The 12,157-nt window shown below is 33.3% G+C and overlaps 1 protein-coding gene across 1 annotated transcript in view; it reads right to left on the bottom strand.

Moving 5' to 3' along the window:
• Positions 1–6,083: 6,083 nt before the first annotated feature.
• Positions 6,084–12,157, bottom strand: part of S6KL (ribosomal protein S6 kinase like) — a 219,188-nt gene continuing 213,114 nt past the window's right edge. The window contains exons 8-9 of the mRNA XM_089636568.1: positions 8,028–8,201; positions 6,084–7,819 (exon numbers count right to left, since the gene is read on the bottom strand). Coding sequence (XP_089492694.1) covers positions 7,694–7,819; positions 8,028–8,201 — 300 coding nt within the window. The 3' untranslated portion in view covers positions 6,084–7,693. The remainder of the gene's footprint in view (positions 7,820–8,027; positions 8,202–12,157) is intronic.

The raw sequence follows: 12,157 nt of genomic DNA, 5'->3' as shown, positions 1-12,157 counted from the left end.
TTACTGGATATTTTATGTATTACAACTACCTTTTCACTATATAAACGGATCAAGATCCTTATTATTTCAGTGTGGAGTTTTGCTTACTGAAAGGGAAATACAATGGGTTTTAAAATATTTTTTGAAATACTGTTGCTGGTACTTGGGACGTCTGGTTCCAAATTTCTGGCCGCAGACAAATTGGAAAACCTTGTAGCAGATAAAATGGTATCTACATATTTAATTATTCATTTTAATTCTTGACGAGAGTCTAAATAACAGAAGGGTGGGTGTGAGATAATAAAGGAATGAAGTTTGTTCCAGGACGATCTGCTCCGTCTACTACTGCGGAATAAATATTTTATTTATTTATACTTGGTTTTACAAATGTCCTCACTAACGTGAAGACAATCCAGTTTTAGAAACTCAGTTAACACATTTCATAAATATAAAAAGAAGACTTGGATTGCGATTCGTTAATTATGTACATATAGTTGGGACTTTTACAAAGAGAATGAAATATAATATTCATATAAAAACATTGAATATTTCCTTCTTTACTGCCATTGAAAGGTAGTACTACCCTTCCCGCCGATAAGCATCAATCAACCGAACGGGTAGAACTACCTTTCCCGGCCGAAGTGTGTTAATATACAAATAGGTACATGCAATTACAAAAACCTACTGAGTCAAAGGATACATAATATCTAAATAAAAAATTAAACATTATAAAATTATATTTTTCCAACTTTATGTTCGGGTTAAATCTTCCCCACAGGAAAAACTAAACCCTTCCACACACTTTTCCACAAATGATCATCTAGTCAATCCAAATTATGCAAGTGCATTATATAAGTATAATAAATACAAGAACAACACGTCAAATCACCAGAGGTCAAATGGGAAAATAATTCACCGACTCCAGATATTTTCATATCAGAGGGTTCGGCTCGGTAGATATTCTAATTGGACCTATAAATCCTACTGATCCCTCAATATAAATATTTAAAAAATCTTTTATAATCCTACATGTATTTAAAATGATTGATTTTTGCATTTTTATCTATACATTCTTTGACAAATCTAATACGCCTAAATTTTTAATGAGAGAGCTAGGTATAATGCCAGTAGGCGAAATAACATATGGTAATATTTTTATAGTCTGAGAATGCCAAATTCTTTTAATTTCATTTCCTAAATCTGTGTATTTTCTTATGTTTCAGAAAGAGATTTAAGAATATTAAAGGAATTTGGAATAGCGACATCAATGATATAAGTTATTTTTTTAATTTTGTCATGCAAAACAATATCGGGTCTATTATGACTAATCGTTGGGTCTGTTAGTATAGTTTTATCATAATATATTGTATAAAATTCAAAATTTTAAAAATGAATTTGGTTCATATTCATAATATGGTACTATATTACGACAGTCAATCAAGTTATGTTTAATTACCAAACTTTGGTGAATTATTTTTAAAACTTGATTATGCCAAAATGTATACTCAGACGGCGCTAATATAGAACATCCCGATGTAATATGTTATATAGTTTCCGGAAAAGCAAAATATTTTCTACATAAATCATCAATTTGATTAGTATCTTTGATTATGCTTCCTATAATTTTTAGTATTAATTACTCTATCCTGAATGGCAAGCATAAATCCTTTTATTTCTGCGCTTAACTCTCCAATACTCAACCATTTGTTTGACGAAAATTTGTCAACATACGTTTGGTTGAGATAATTGAATTGTTTTGCGTGTAAAATTTTATTTGACCAGGAATCTAATAATTCCTGGTTGGGATTTATAAAAATGTTGGCATTCTCGTCGTATAAATTTAAAAGTGTAATGTTTCTATCTGCCTTGCAAATTATATTGTGCATTTCTGAGCTATTAGATTTCTTATGGAAAAAAGTTCTAAGCATTTCTACCTGATTATGTTTCAAAGAAGTTATTTTGACTATAACTCTACCTCCTTATTGACATGATGATTAGTTTGGTATTTAATAGTATTAGTCTTTTTTCAGGTGGACCTTGTTTTAAAATATCATCCCTACAACAACATAAGTACAGTTCTGTTATATGGATCCCTCCCAGGCAGTTCTTATCACAGATTGATGAAATACAATATTGACTTAGTTGTCCTCAATCCTGCTGAGCATTCACCGCTGTCTTTCACCATTGCAATTCCTGGAGATTTGACAGAAAACTTTGTCCAGCGTAAAGTCGGCATTATGGTATTTTACGTGGAGGACACTGAAGCTCTTGCTGAAGCATTGATGAACTTGGCGCTGACGATTCATTGGGCTTCTGGTGCTAAAATGCTAATATACACTTCAGAAAAACAACACATTGGCTTTATTTTTTACCTCTTCTGGTGGTATAGGTCTATTAATTGTATTATTTTGGAAACAAATAGCACAAATCAGATTTCTATGTACAGGTATTCTCCATATGTGGAAAAACAGGTTGAAAACCAAAATCAATACGGTTGCTGGTCAGATAAAAAAGCAGATGAATTATATGAATATAACATACGATCGTTCCTGCACTGCAACCAAAGCTGTGACATGTTAGACATGAACAGTTGGTCTGCAGATATGTTCATACAAACATGTATCGAAATTGAAATTATCTCTAAGGATACAGACAAGAGCACTTTGCCAAGTGTAAGGAATTTGAAGGGATTTCCTCTGAATGTGCATCTTTTAAATAAACCAGACAATGAAAAAAGAAATCTAGCAAAGTTTACCGGAATCGAAGTGAATCTTTTAAAAGCGTTAACAGATAAAATGAATTTTACTGTTAAAAATGCAATAGTGGAAAGTGAAAATGAGGAAATGTATTACAACATGTACATATTTAGCTTCCATGACGTGGCTTATCGTAGATATGATATTTCTTTATACAGTATATTTGTTATGCAGACATCTTTTCCCATATTATCGCTGCTTTACTCCGTGGAGCAAAGCGGGCGTTGCTTCCTCGTGCACCGAGCCAGCCAGGTGCCAACCTGGTACAATTTGTTTAGAGTATTTGATATAACTTCTTTTGGTTTATTACTATTAGTGCTCCATGTCGTAGTCCTCAATTTCTACTTGTTTATAAGATTCTCTCGCAAAAGTAGTATTTTCCAATCAATCATTTTGGCTTATATATATACGTTACAATTGTTTTTATTGTACCCAGTGGATTGGGTGAGCAAACATAATTATCTACGTTTCTTAATTTTCATGGTTTTCTGGTTTGTATTTGTTTTGAATTTCATGTTTCAAGGATTGATAATATCTTCGTTTACTGTCCCCAGATATGAAGCTGAGATAAATACGTTATTAGACTTGGAAAAGAGCGGTGTTTTCCTCGAGGGTGTGCCGTCTCCCGATACTTTTTTGGGCCCAGATCCAAGGCAAGCTAAGTTGAATAAGAAGTTTGTAAAGAATTTCGACGTGCTGGCTTGTTCAAAAGATCTGATAAAAACTAATAAGAAAGGCTGCTGGCTGGACTGTTTGATGGCTGAATTTGTGCAGAAAACGTATCGGGATGAAAATGGGAATCTACCAATTCATATAGGGAAAGATAAGTCACATAGTTTTTACACATCCTACTTTATCTGGTATGACTCTCCTCTCATTGATGTACTTAATATGCACATCAGAGGGCTCAACGAGGGCGGCATTCTGAAATACTGGCGCGGGCTGTTCATGGGAACGAGCATGGAATCTAAATTACCAAGTGGCGTTAAAGTGTTGACATTAAAGGACCTTCAAGGATGCTTTTATATGCAGCTAATTGGATGCTTTCTAGCATTCTTCGTTTTTTTGCTGGAATTATTATTAAATCATATTGGTGCAAAGAAAAATAAAAGGTAGTAAATAGTGTTATTGGCGTAACAGCCGACTCAATATGGTTGAGTTGTTGATTCAATCTAGTTGAGTTGAACGTAAAGTTGAACCATGCGGAGTTGCGTTGTATTCGAAAAGAGGGTGTGGCTATAAAGTTGAATAGCTGTCCCGCCTGAGCATCCAACCACCCAACTGCCAACCAAATTGGATCGTCTGTAGTGTGGTTGAGCGGTTGAATCAACTTTACTCAGTCTGCCTAGGGAGCCATCGTAAATTACCAAGTGACGTGTTGACACTGAAGTAACTTCAAGGATGCTTTTGCATGTTGCTAGTTGGCAACATTGTAGCATTCTTCGTATTTTTACTGGAATAATTATCAAATAATATCAGTGCAACGTAAAGTAGAAGTTGGTAAATACTCTTGATTTATGCCATTATTCCAATACTATTATGTATTCCAGTTGGTGCTGTAAATTAAAGTACCTCCCTACTTATGTGTCTATCTATATATCTACTATCTGTAAATGTAATCTCTGTCCATCTTGAGTGATCTTTCTTCGAGTTATACATACCTGGTGTAGAAGGTTCCATTCAAATAATATACAAACATGTTTCATTTAAGGAATGGTTTATTGTACTTTAATTTAGAAGATTCTATGCATTACAAGGAAAATACAAGATAAATGTTATCATTCCGGTGATATGTAAATTAATAAATTTTGATCAATATTTACTTTTGATATGGAAATAGTGAAGCCAAGACACATTTAATGATTTTTCTGAGCGAATATAGTATAATAATTTTCTATTCTAAAACTAAATTTCATCTCCGTTCTGGCAGAAAACATTCACTCTCAGGAATAGGTTATGCTTTCTGCCAGAATGGAATTGATTTGTTTTAATACTTTCATAAAATGTATCTCTCTCTTTTAAATCTAGTTAATACTGTACAGTTGTAAACCTCATCCCAAATCTATAATCATTTTTCACAATAAATTTATATCAACTACAACTTCTAGCATTTTTTAATTACTTTAAATCTCGTAATATTGTAAATACGTATAACACAGTTTCTTACTTTTATAACAATGGAAGAAGATAAATCAAACATTATAATTCACTAATTTGGCTAACATGGTTTTTATAAATAGGTAAGTAGGTTCCATTTCATCCTATCAATACTCTGATACTATTATAGATAGATGAGATTTTATCCTCACAAATACAATAGAGCTGATAGATACAAGATATCTAATGAAAACTTACTTAAAACTGACAGTTGGACACTACTTGTTAAACATCATGAAAAATACTAAATAGGTAAGTAATTGAAAGACCAGATCTTTTCTAAGTAGAAAATCTTATTAACTTTTCACAGTAAATGATAGCCAAATGGAATAAGGAAAACGAAGACCTACGGAGAGGAAATTGTGATAAGGGATACCAATTATAATGAGTTTATCTGTTATGTCATCCAATTTGTGGAAAAACGGGTTTCCACCATAGACAATCAAATTGATAGACCAGCCAATCAGGGAACGGGGAACAATCCAAGCGCGTAGAGTGCTCTCTGTGATTTATGAATAAATGAATCTGATAGTATACAGGCAGCTCGCATTGTAATAAAGCTATTCAATCCTTGAAAATAAAATTCCTTCATACAATGCTGCGCAAATTGCTGGCTGCGTAAAACTCTTAACTACTAATCCAAAATCGGGTAAACAAAAGTTCCTGAGAAATTCGAAGAAAAGTCCCTCAATGTACGGCGCAGCAAAACTTTGCCTTACTTTAGCGAACTTTACTTTTCTGTGCGGGGTCTGTTTATTTCAATGTGCATTCATTGGCGATCAATGTACGTCTGATGCTAAAGTTTATTCAAACCATTCTCGAAACCTCCTGGTGCTTAAAATATGGGCACGTGGTTTGCCTCCAGCTTGCCGAAATGATACCAAGATTTCATGTAAGGGAAAGTCTATCAATTTGGATTTCCATAATATACAAGAAGACACTAAAAACATTCCATCTATTTATTTGTTTATAAATTATGCACAATGAGGTTCAATAACTTAAAATTAATTATTTTTATAAGCAATAATTGTTCGCCTGAAACATTCATCCACATTGAAAAAATCTCCTGATAAAAAATACATGACGTTCAATGTGGATGAGTGTTTCAGGCGAACAATTATTGCTTATAAAAATAATTGTTATCCTTTGTGCTATGCATAAATAAAATCTTGTCTTTAAAACATTAATTTATCAAAAAAATAATAAAAAACTTAAAATTAGTTAAATAACTTGCAATTATCTTTTCTCAGCAATATTATAAATCAATAATTCAAAAATATATTGCTGGCTAGAAAAAGTTAATAAAATTATTCCGGAATAATAAAAATTTTAATAAAGAAGTTTCCGGAAACCCTTGGAAATCAGTTGTTGGGTGATTTCACCCTTTATATTCAAAAGAGGGGGATATTTAAATGCTTATTGTGGAATATTATTATGTACATACTACAAATACTATTAGTCTTTCTAATACAGGGTGTCCGGGGATAGAGTGCACAAACTTCGTGGGGTGATTCTACATGATGGTAGAATTAAAAAAGATTAGAAATCTATCGAAACTCCATTGTTTAAATATTATTCCATGGAAGTATATTATTTTTTTCATTGAAACAATTCAAATTTTGTACCTGAAAACTACCTTAAAATATTGAAATTTTGAAAAAAGTTGTTAATATTTTTTACTTGTAATATCATGTAGATTCACCACACAAAGTGTATGCACTTTACCACCGGACACCTTGCTTATAAACAATTGTGAGATTCAAAAAGTAGTGCCTATGTGTACCCTACGTGTACCCTAGGCTATAGGTATACTAAAATATTTATTGGTATTAAATACATAACTCAGTCAATAACAAACTAATTTTATTGAAACATCGGTAAATTGGATAGAGGAAATTATATAATTTTCTACGTGAGATCCTCAAATCCTGAAATACTGTGATGTTTAATCGATCAGTAATTTGAACACAGTGAAACTAAACTACATAGATAGCACTTTTATTATGTCAGATCAGGCCACTAACATATAATATAATCTCAAGTAAAGCATATACCTCAAACTTCATAAATTATAGTGTCAATAATTCCTCTAAGAATTGGAGATTTTCTCAACAGTACAAACAGAACAATATAAGATTTTTCTGTCATATTCCGACCTAAAATAGTAGACATTTCAGAAATTAATATTTAACTGACTTTTGGTGGATTTTTAAATAATTTTGTTGAAATTAAAAAGGATTTATTTTTCAAACGTTCGCCTACGTACTACACACGTAATACTATGTACACTGTACATACAATCATACACATATATCTGTTTACGAGTTGTATATGAATGTGAGTATATTGATGTAAGTTCGATTAGGGAATCGAGTACGGTCACGTAAATTTCCACATATTGTTATAAATTCATCTTTTTAAATATATATTTTGATATTATATCACTTCCTTGTATTATAAAAATAAATTCAAAGTGATAAGAAATGTTGAGATTCCTTAACTGAGCTTTTTCACATTATTTAAATCACAGCTTATTTGTACAAGTGTGTACATTAAAACTGTTTCCTTCGATATGTATTTACTGGATATTTTCTATCTCGCCAGATATCATGCACAACCTTTACGGCAGATCGACACGCTTAACTTTGCAGTCCGCCTTTAAAAGCTTTAGATACAAAAATCAAATCCTGTAGATTTTAAATTTTAAAAATAATTTATGATTTTAATAATTCCTTCGTTAGTTCCTCTTTTGTCCGCCTGCAAAGTTAACCGTGTCAAGCTGTACATTAATCTCAACCTTTCTAGACCGTAATGTGATCGAAGTCTGCAAATAGTTCAGCTTCTTGTTCTTCGTTGAGAGATTGTTCAGCTATTCTCGTCGGAGGGCCGTCAGGAAAGTGTTGCTGCAGTATATCGTTAGGGTTGATCTGAACAAAATAATAAACATACATTTAAAACAATCAGCACAGGTTAAATGACAATTTCACGTAAAGGGTTAGATCTACTTTAAGTATTAGAAAAAAATCAATGCATAAAACTAAAACAGAAGCTTGAGGACCGGCTCCCTGGTCCCCAGCTCCTCGCTGATGCCCTGGTCTGCTAAGGGGAACTGGAGCAACAAACACAGAATCTTACCGTCATGCTCCTGGCCTGAGCGAAGTTAAAGTCCTTGAAGAAGGCCGTCTCCATGAGGGTCTTGAGCGAGCGCAGGCGGCAGCGCGGGTCCTTGTCCAGCAGCCGGAACAGCAGCCTGCGCGCAGGTTCGCTGGCTCCCAGCTCCTCACTGATGTCCTGGTCTGCTGAGGGGAACTAGAGCAACAAAAAAATATTTTGTTTAAGTATGAGGACTCTCCGTAGGTAAGTTATTAAACACAATAACACTTAACCCATCAAAAATACAAATCTGTTTTAAAATAAGTCAATAATTATTTACTGGAACGGTGCAGATCTATCTATGCGTGGTGTTTTGACTTACTTTAAACAGTGAGTCCTGATATCATTCGGAGTAAAATGAAAATTTGGAATCCGGTGACATTTTAATGATTTTATTTCAAAAAACCGCTCTATCCCTCACCCAACCCCAGATGTCCTACACCAACTGATTTATCATTTTTTACTCCTCATAGTCAGGGATCACTGGTTAAATTAAGACAAGTTGTATTTAAGGCGACATAATACCGGGGGTTTGCTCGACGCTCACATTTTAATTATTTCTGATGAACGTATTACTAAAATCGCAAATGTTTCTAGACGGGTCTCCACGGATATAAGTTATTTATATTTAAGATTAATAAAAACAGGACCTTACCATTAAAATATTTTATTGTTTCATAATTTTATAAAACGTTTTTCAACTATAAAATTAGTGTGAACACCATGTTTTATTTCTAGGCGATGAATTGGTAACTTCCCGAGGGAACCCTCTAGAAGCATTTGCAAACGCGTGAGTATAATACATAAATAACGTTAAACGAAGAAATCATTTTTAAAAAAACACCACGAAAATAACGATTTTCTAGGCCTGCTAGGGCAAAGTCGACAGTAGGTCCGTCCATTAAGCCGGGCCACGCGCCGAATATTGTTTTACAGGACTTCATCACTTCAGGACTTCATCACGCGAAGCTTAGTGCTAAATACCTATTTTGATTAATCTTTATAACGAATTGGTGTACATTATGAATACCAAAAAATTTGCTTTAGATAAATTGAAGGTTTTTCTATCGTTTCGCTTGAGTAGAATAAAAATAAAATAATAAAATAATCAATACAAAATATAAATGTAAACTACAAAAAAATTTTTTTTTCAATAGAAATATATGAAAGCGTAAAGGAAACAACTTAAAAAAATACAGTATTATAGCTAAGATTATCTGTCACAGTTTCAATTGATTAACTTTTTTGCTTTCTTATAGAATTATTTACAAAATAAATAAAAACCAATTTTGTGCTTGAAATCGAACGTTTCTAGACTCCGTTTGTAAAGCCATTTCAATGCCTATTATCTACAATATAAGGTACACCAAGAATATACATATTTTTGGCTTGTAGCTTCCTCTTAAGATTCCCATTTATTTTAGAGATTTGATAGGGCAAATTCAACCGCAGGTCTGTCTAATACACCAATGTCTCTCGACGAATATTTTTTTGCACGGCTGCTTCACTCACGTCGTTAAAATTCTGCATTTTTTTAGGGTATTGTCTCATCTTAACACAATGCATTAATATAATGTTTTATTAATGTATTCCTGTCGTATGTTAATACAAAGTGCTTATTGCGTATATTATATATAAACAGATATAGATATATTATTTTGCAAATATCAAATTTTTACCTAAATAAATGTGTAAATTGTTTAAAATAAACGACAAGACAAATGGCTTAAAAGACAGACGACAAAAAAATTATAGGTCATTCGAAACAACAAGTAAACACTAAATTATACGACAACTTCAAATGCACAAGTTCGTCTGAAACACGTAACAAGCGAAGTCTTCTAAATTTCAAATGTCTGCATTTGAATAAAACGTAAAAAATCCATCTGTTCTCGAATTGGAAACCATTATAATTTGGCCGGAGGTTGATAGGTACTATAAGCTTGCATACCAAATACCTACTAGCTGTAGTTCTAGAATATGCTCTGCGTTAGATCGTGATAGAAAGATAATATGGTGAACTCTATTAATTGATGACTTATCTCGGCGATCTACTGACGGGCGTGTGGCGCCGTGATAACCGGATTTACCGTTGATTTCGGCCGCGTTGGTACTTGGCACCATCCACCGTCTTCATCTCACTACCGACTTGCTTCGATCCATCACCGTTGTTCACCAGTGCTGTTTGCCGATTATTTCAAGATCATTAATACATAAGCATTTGAAAGTACGTAGAAACAGAGGGAAAATAAATTAGAATCACTCATTTGTTGATACATTGAAACAATTATAACCTTTTTTCCATGTATTTTATTTTTTGACCGTTTCAGCTTATTTTAACCATATTCAGATCAGTCTGAACAATAGAACATAAAATAAGATGGAAATAAAAGGAATCAACTTAAGGCTCAACAAATACAAGGAAAAGAGAAGATAAATAAGTATTGATACATTACAGCCTACAGTTAATAACATATATCAGCATTAAAAGAAAACATTAAGGTAATATGGTAAACACAAATAAAAACGTTAAAGATTTTTATTTTGTGACCGAAACAAAATTTTAGAATTTTCAAAATGAATAAATGAAAATATCAACGGAACTGAATTTTATTTCTAAGCCTATGTACCCTTTGGACTTGGGAATGAGAAAATGTTTGTTTTCGAAGAATAAACAAAGAATAACTCTGAACGTCTCGTGTTACCATTTGCTACTAGGAAATATTAAAAATTAAACTTGCCCACAGACACAGTGAAATGGTGTATAAATATGAAAGCGTATTGAACCCCTAAAATACAGGGATGATTTGAGATTTTCACGCCCAAAAGTATTACAGTGATTTGTTTTTGGGGAATTATGCCATGTTACGCTACCTCCTTCTTTAGCCAACGTTTCGGACAGCATTGCAGTGTCAATCATCAGGGCATATGTGTAATCTTAGATCTGATCTGAAATCTGATTACACATCTGCCCTGATGATGGACACTGCAATGCTGTCCGAAACGTTGGATAAAGAAGGAGGTAGCACAACACTGCATAATACCAACAAAAAAAAAACAACCCAAAAACACATGTCATATTCATTACATACTATCCTTTGCATCTTCACTGACAAGAGATTCGACAGAATTGACACAGACTCCAATCTTTTCAGAAAATTATTTCCAAAAATAAATACATGAATTGAAAATCAATCATCCTGTAGTATCTAAATTAATTTATTTTGCACTATTAGTCGAAATTGGATCATCTGTGGTTTCAATTCATTGTCAATTTATCCCATTAAGCTGAGCTTCTAAACATCTCTTCGAGTTAATATTTTAAATAAAAAATCAATGTTTTAAAATAATATTAGTGATAACTTAGTTTCTATAATCTCCCGTGCATCTCTGATACTCAAAAGATACCTTTTCCAAAAACAGCAAAGTTTTGCCCGGTTGTACAACAACTTTTTTGAGAGTGTTTTAGAACCCTGAATGGTTTTACAGATATGATTTTAATATGTCTGGATATGCCGGAAGGCAATCAGGAAGTCTTATCACAGGACACGATAAGGAACCTGGAGGCTGGTGGTATGGTGGTGTATAAGTTAGGCTGGGTCCAATGGCCAGGACCCCGCCTCGCTGCTCCGCAGCATGGAATGGCGCCACCTGCTGTTAGCGAGATGGACATTGTAATGGTCTGTCTAACGCGATACCGTCGGTCCCTGGTACTTAAGCGAGTATGCTATTTATAATACACGTCTGTGATATTATATAATGATGTATATTTGGATTTAAATTTAGCCGAACGATGAAATAACCGCCATAATCACAACCTTAGTTAGGTATTGATATTAGTAACTGTTTTCCGCCTGTTTAGGGTTACATTTGATTAAATTCTTCAATTGCTAGTAGTGTACGTTCCAAAATTTGCATCCCCGTAGCCTTAGTTTCACAGGCATGCCTCAGTTAAACATTGCACTAATAACAGCAAAAATGCTTCCGTTGCTACACGGCCACAATAAATTAATACTAATGCAATAGCCGAAATCAAGGATTAAATAAACAATAAAATTTAAGAAGCAATACACAGCACAGTAACAGCGATCAAATTAAGAAACCCACCTAAT

This window comes from Hesperophylax consimilis, chromosome 10 (genome assembly GCF_061612785.1).
Source record: "Hesperophylax consimilis isolate HC1 chromosome 10, BYU_Hcon_1.0, whole genome shotgun sequence".
NCBI lineage: Eukaryota > Metazoa > Arthropoda > Insecta > Trichoptera > Limnephilidae > Hesperophylax > Hesperophylax consimilis.
The sequence above is the reverse complement of the archived record's forward strand: the minus strand, read 5'-3'. Positions and strand labels throughout refer to the sequence as shown.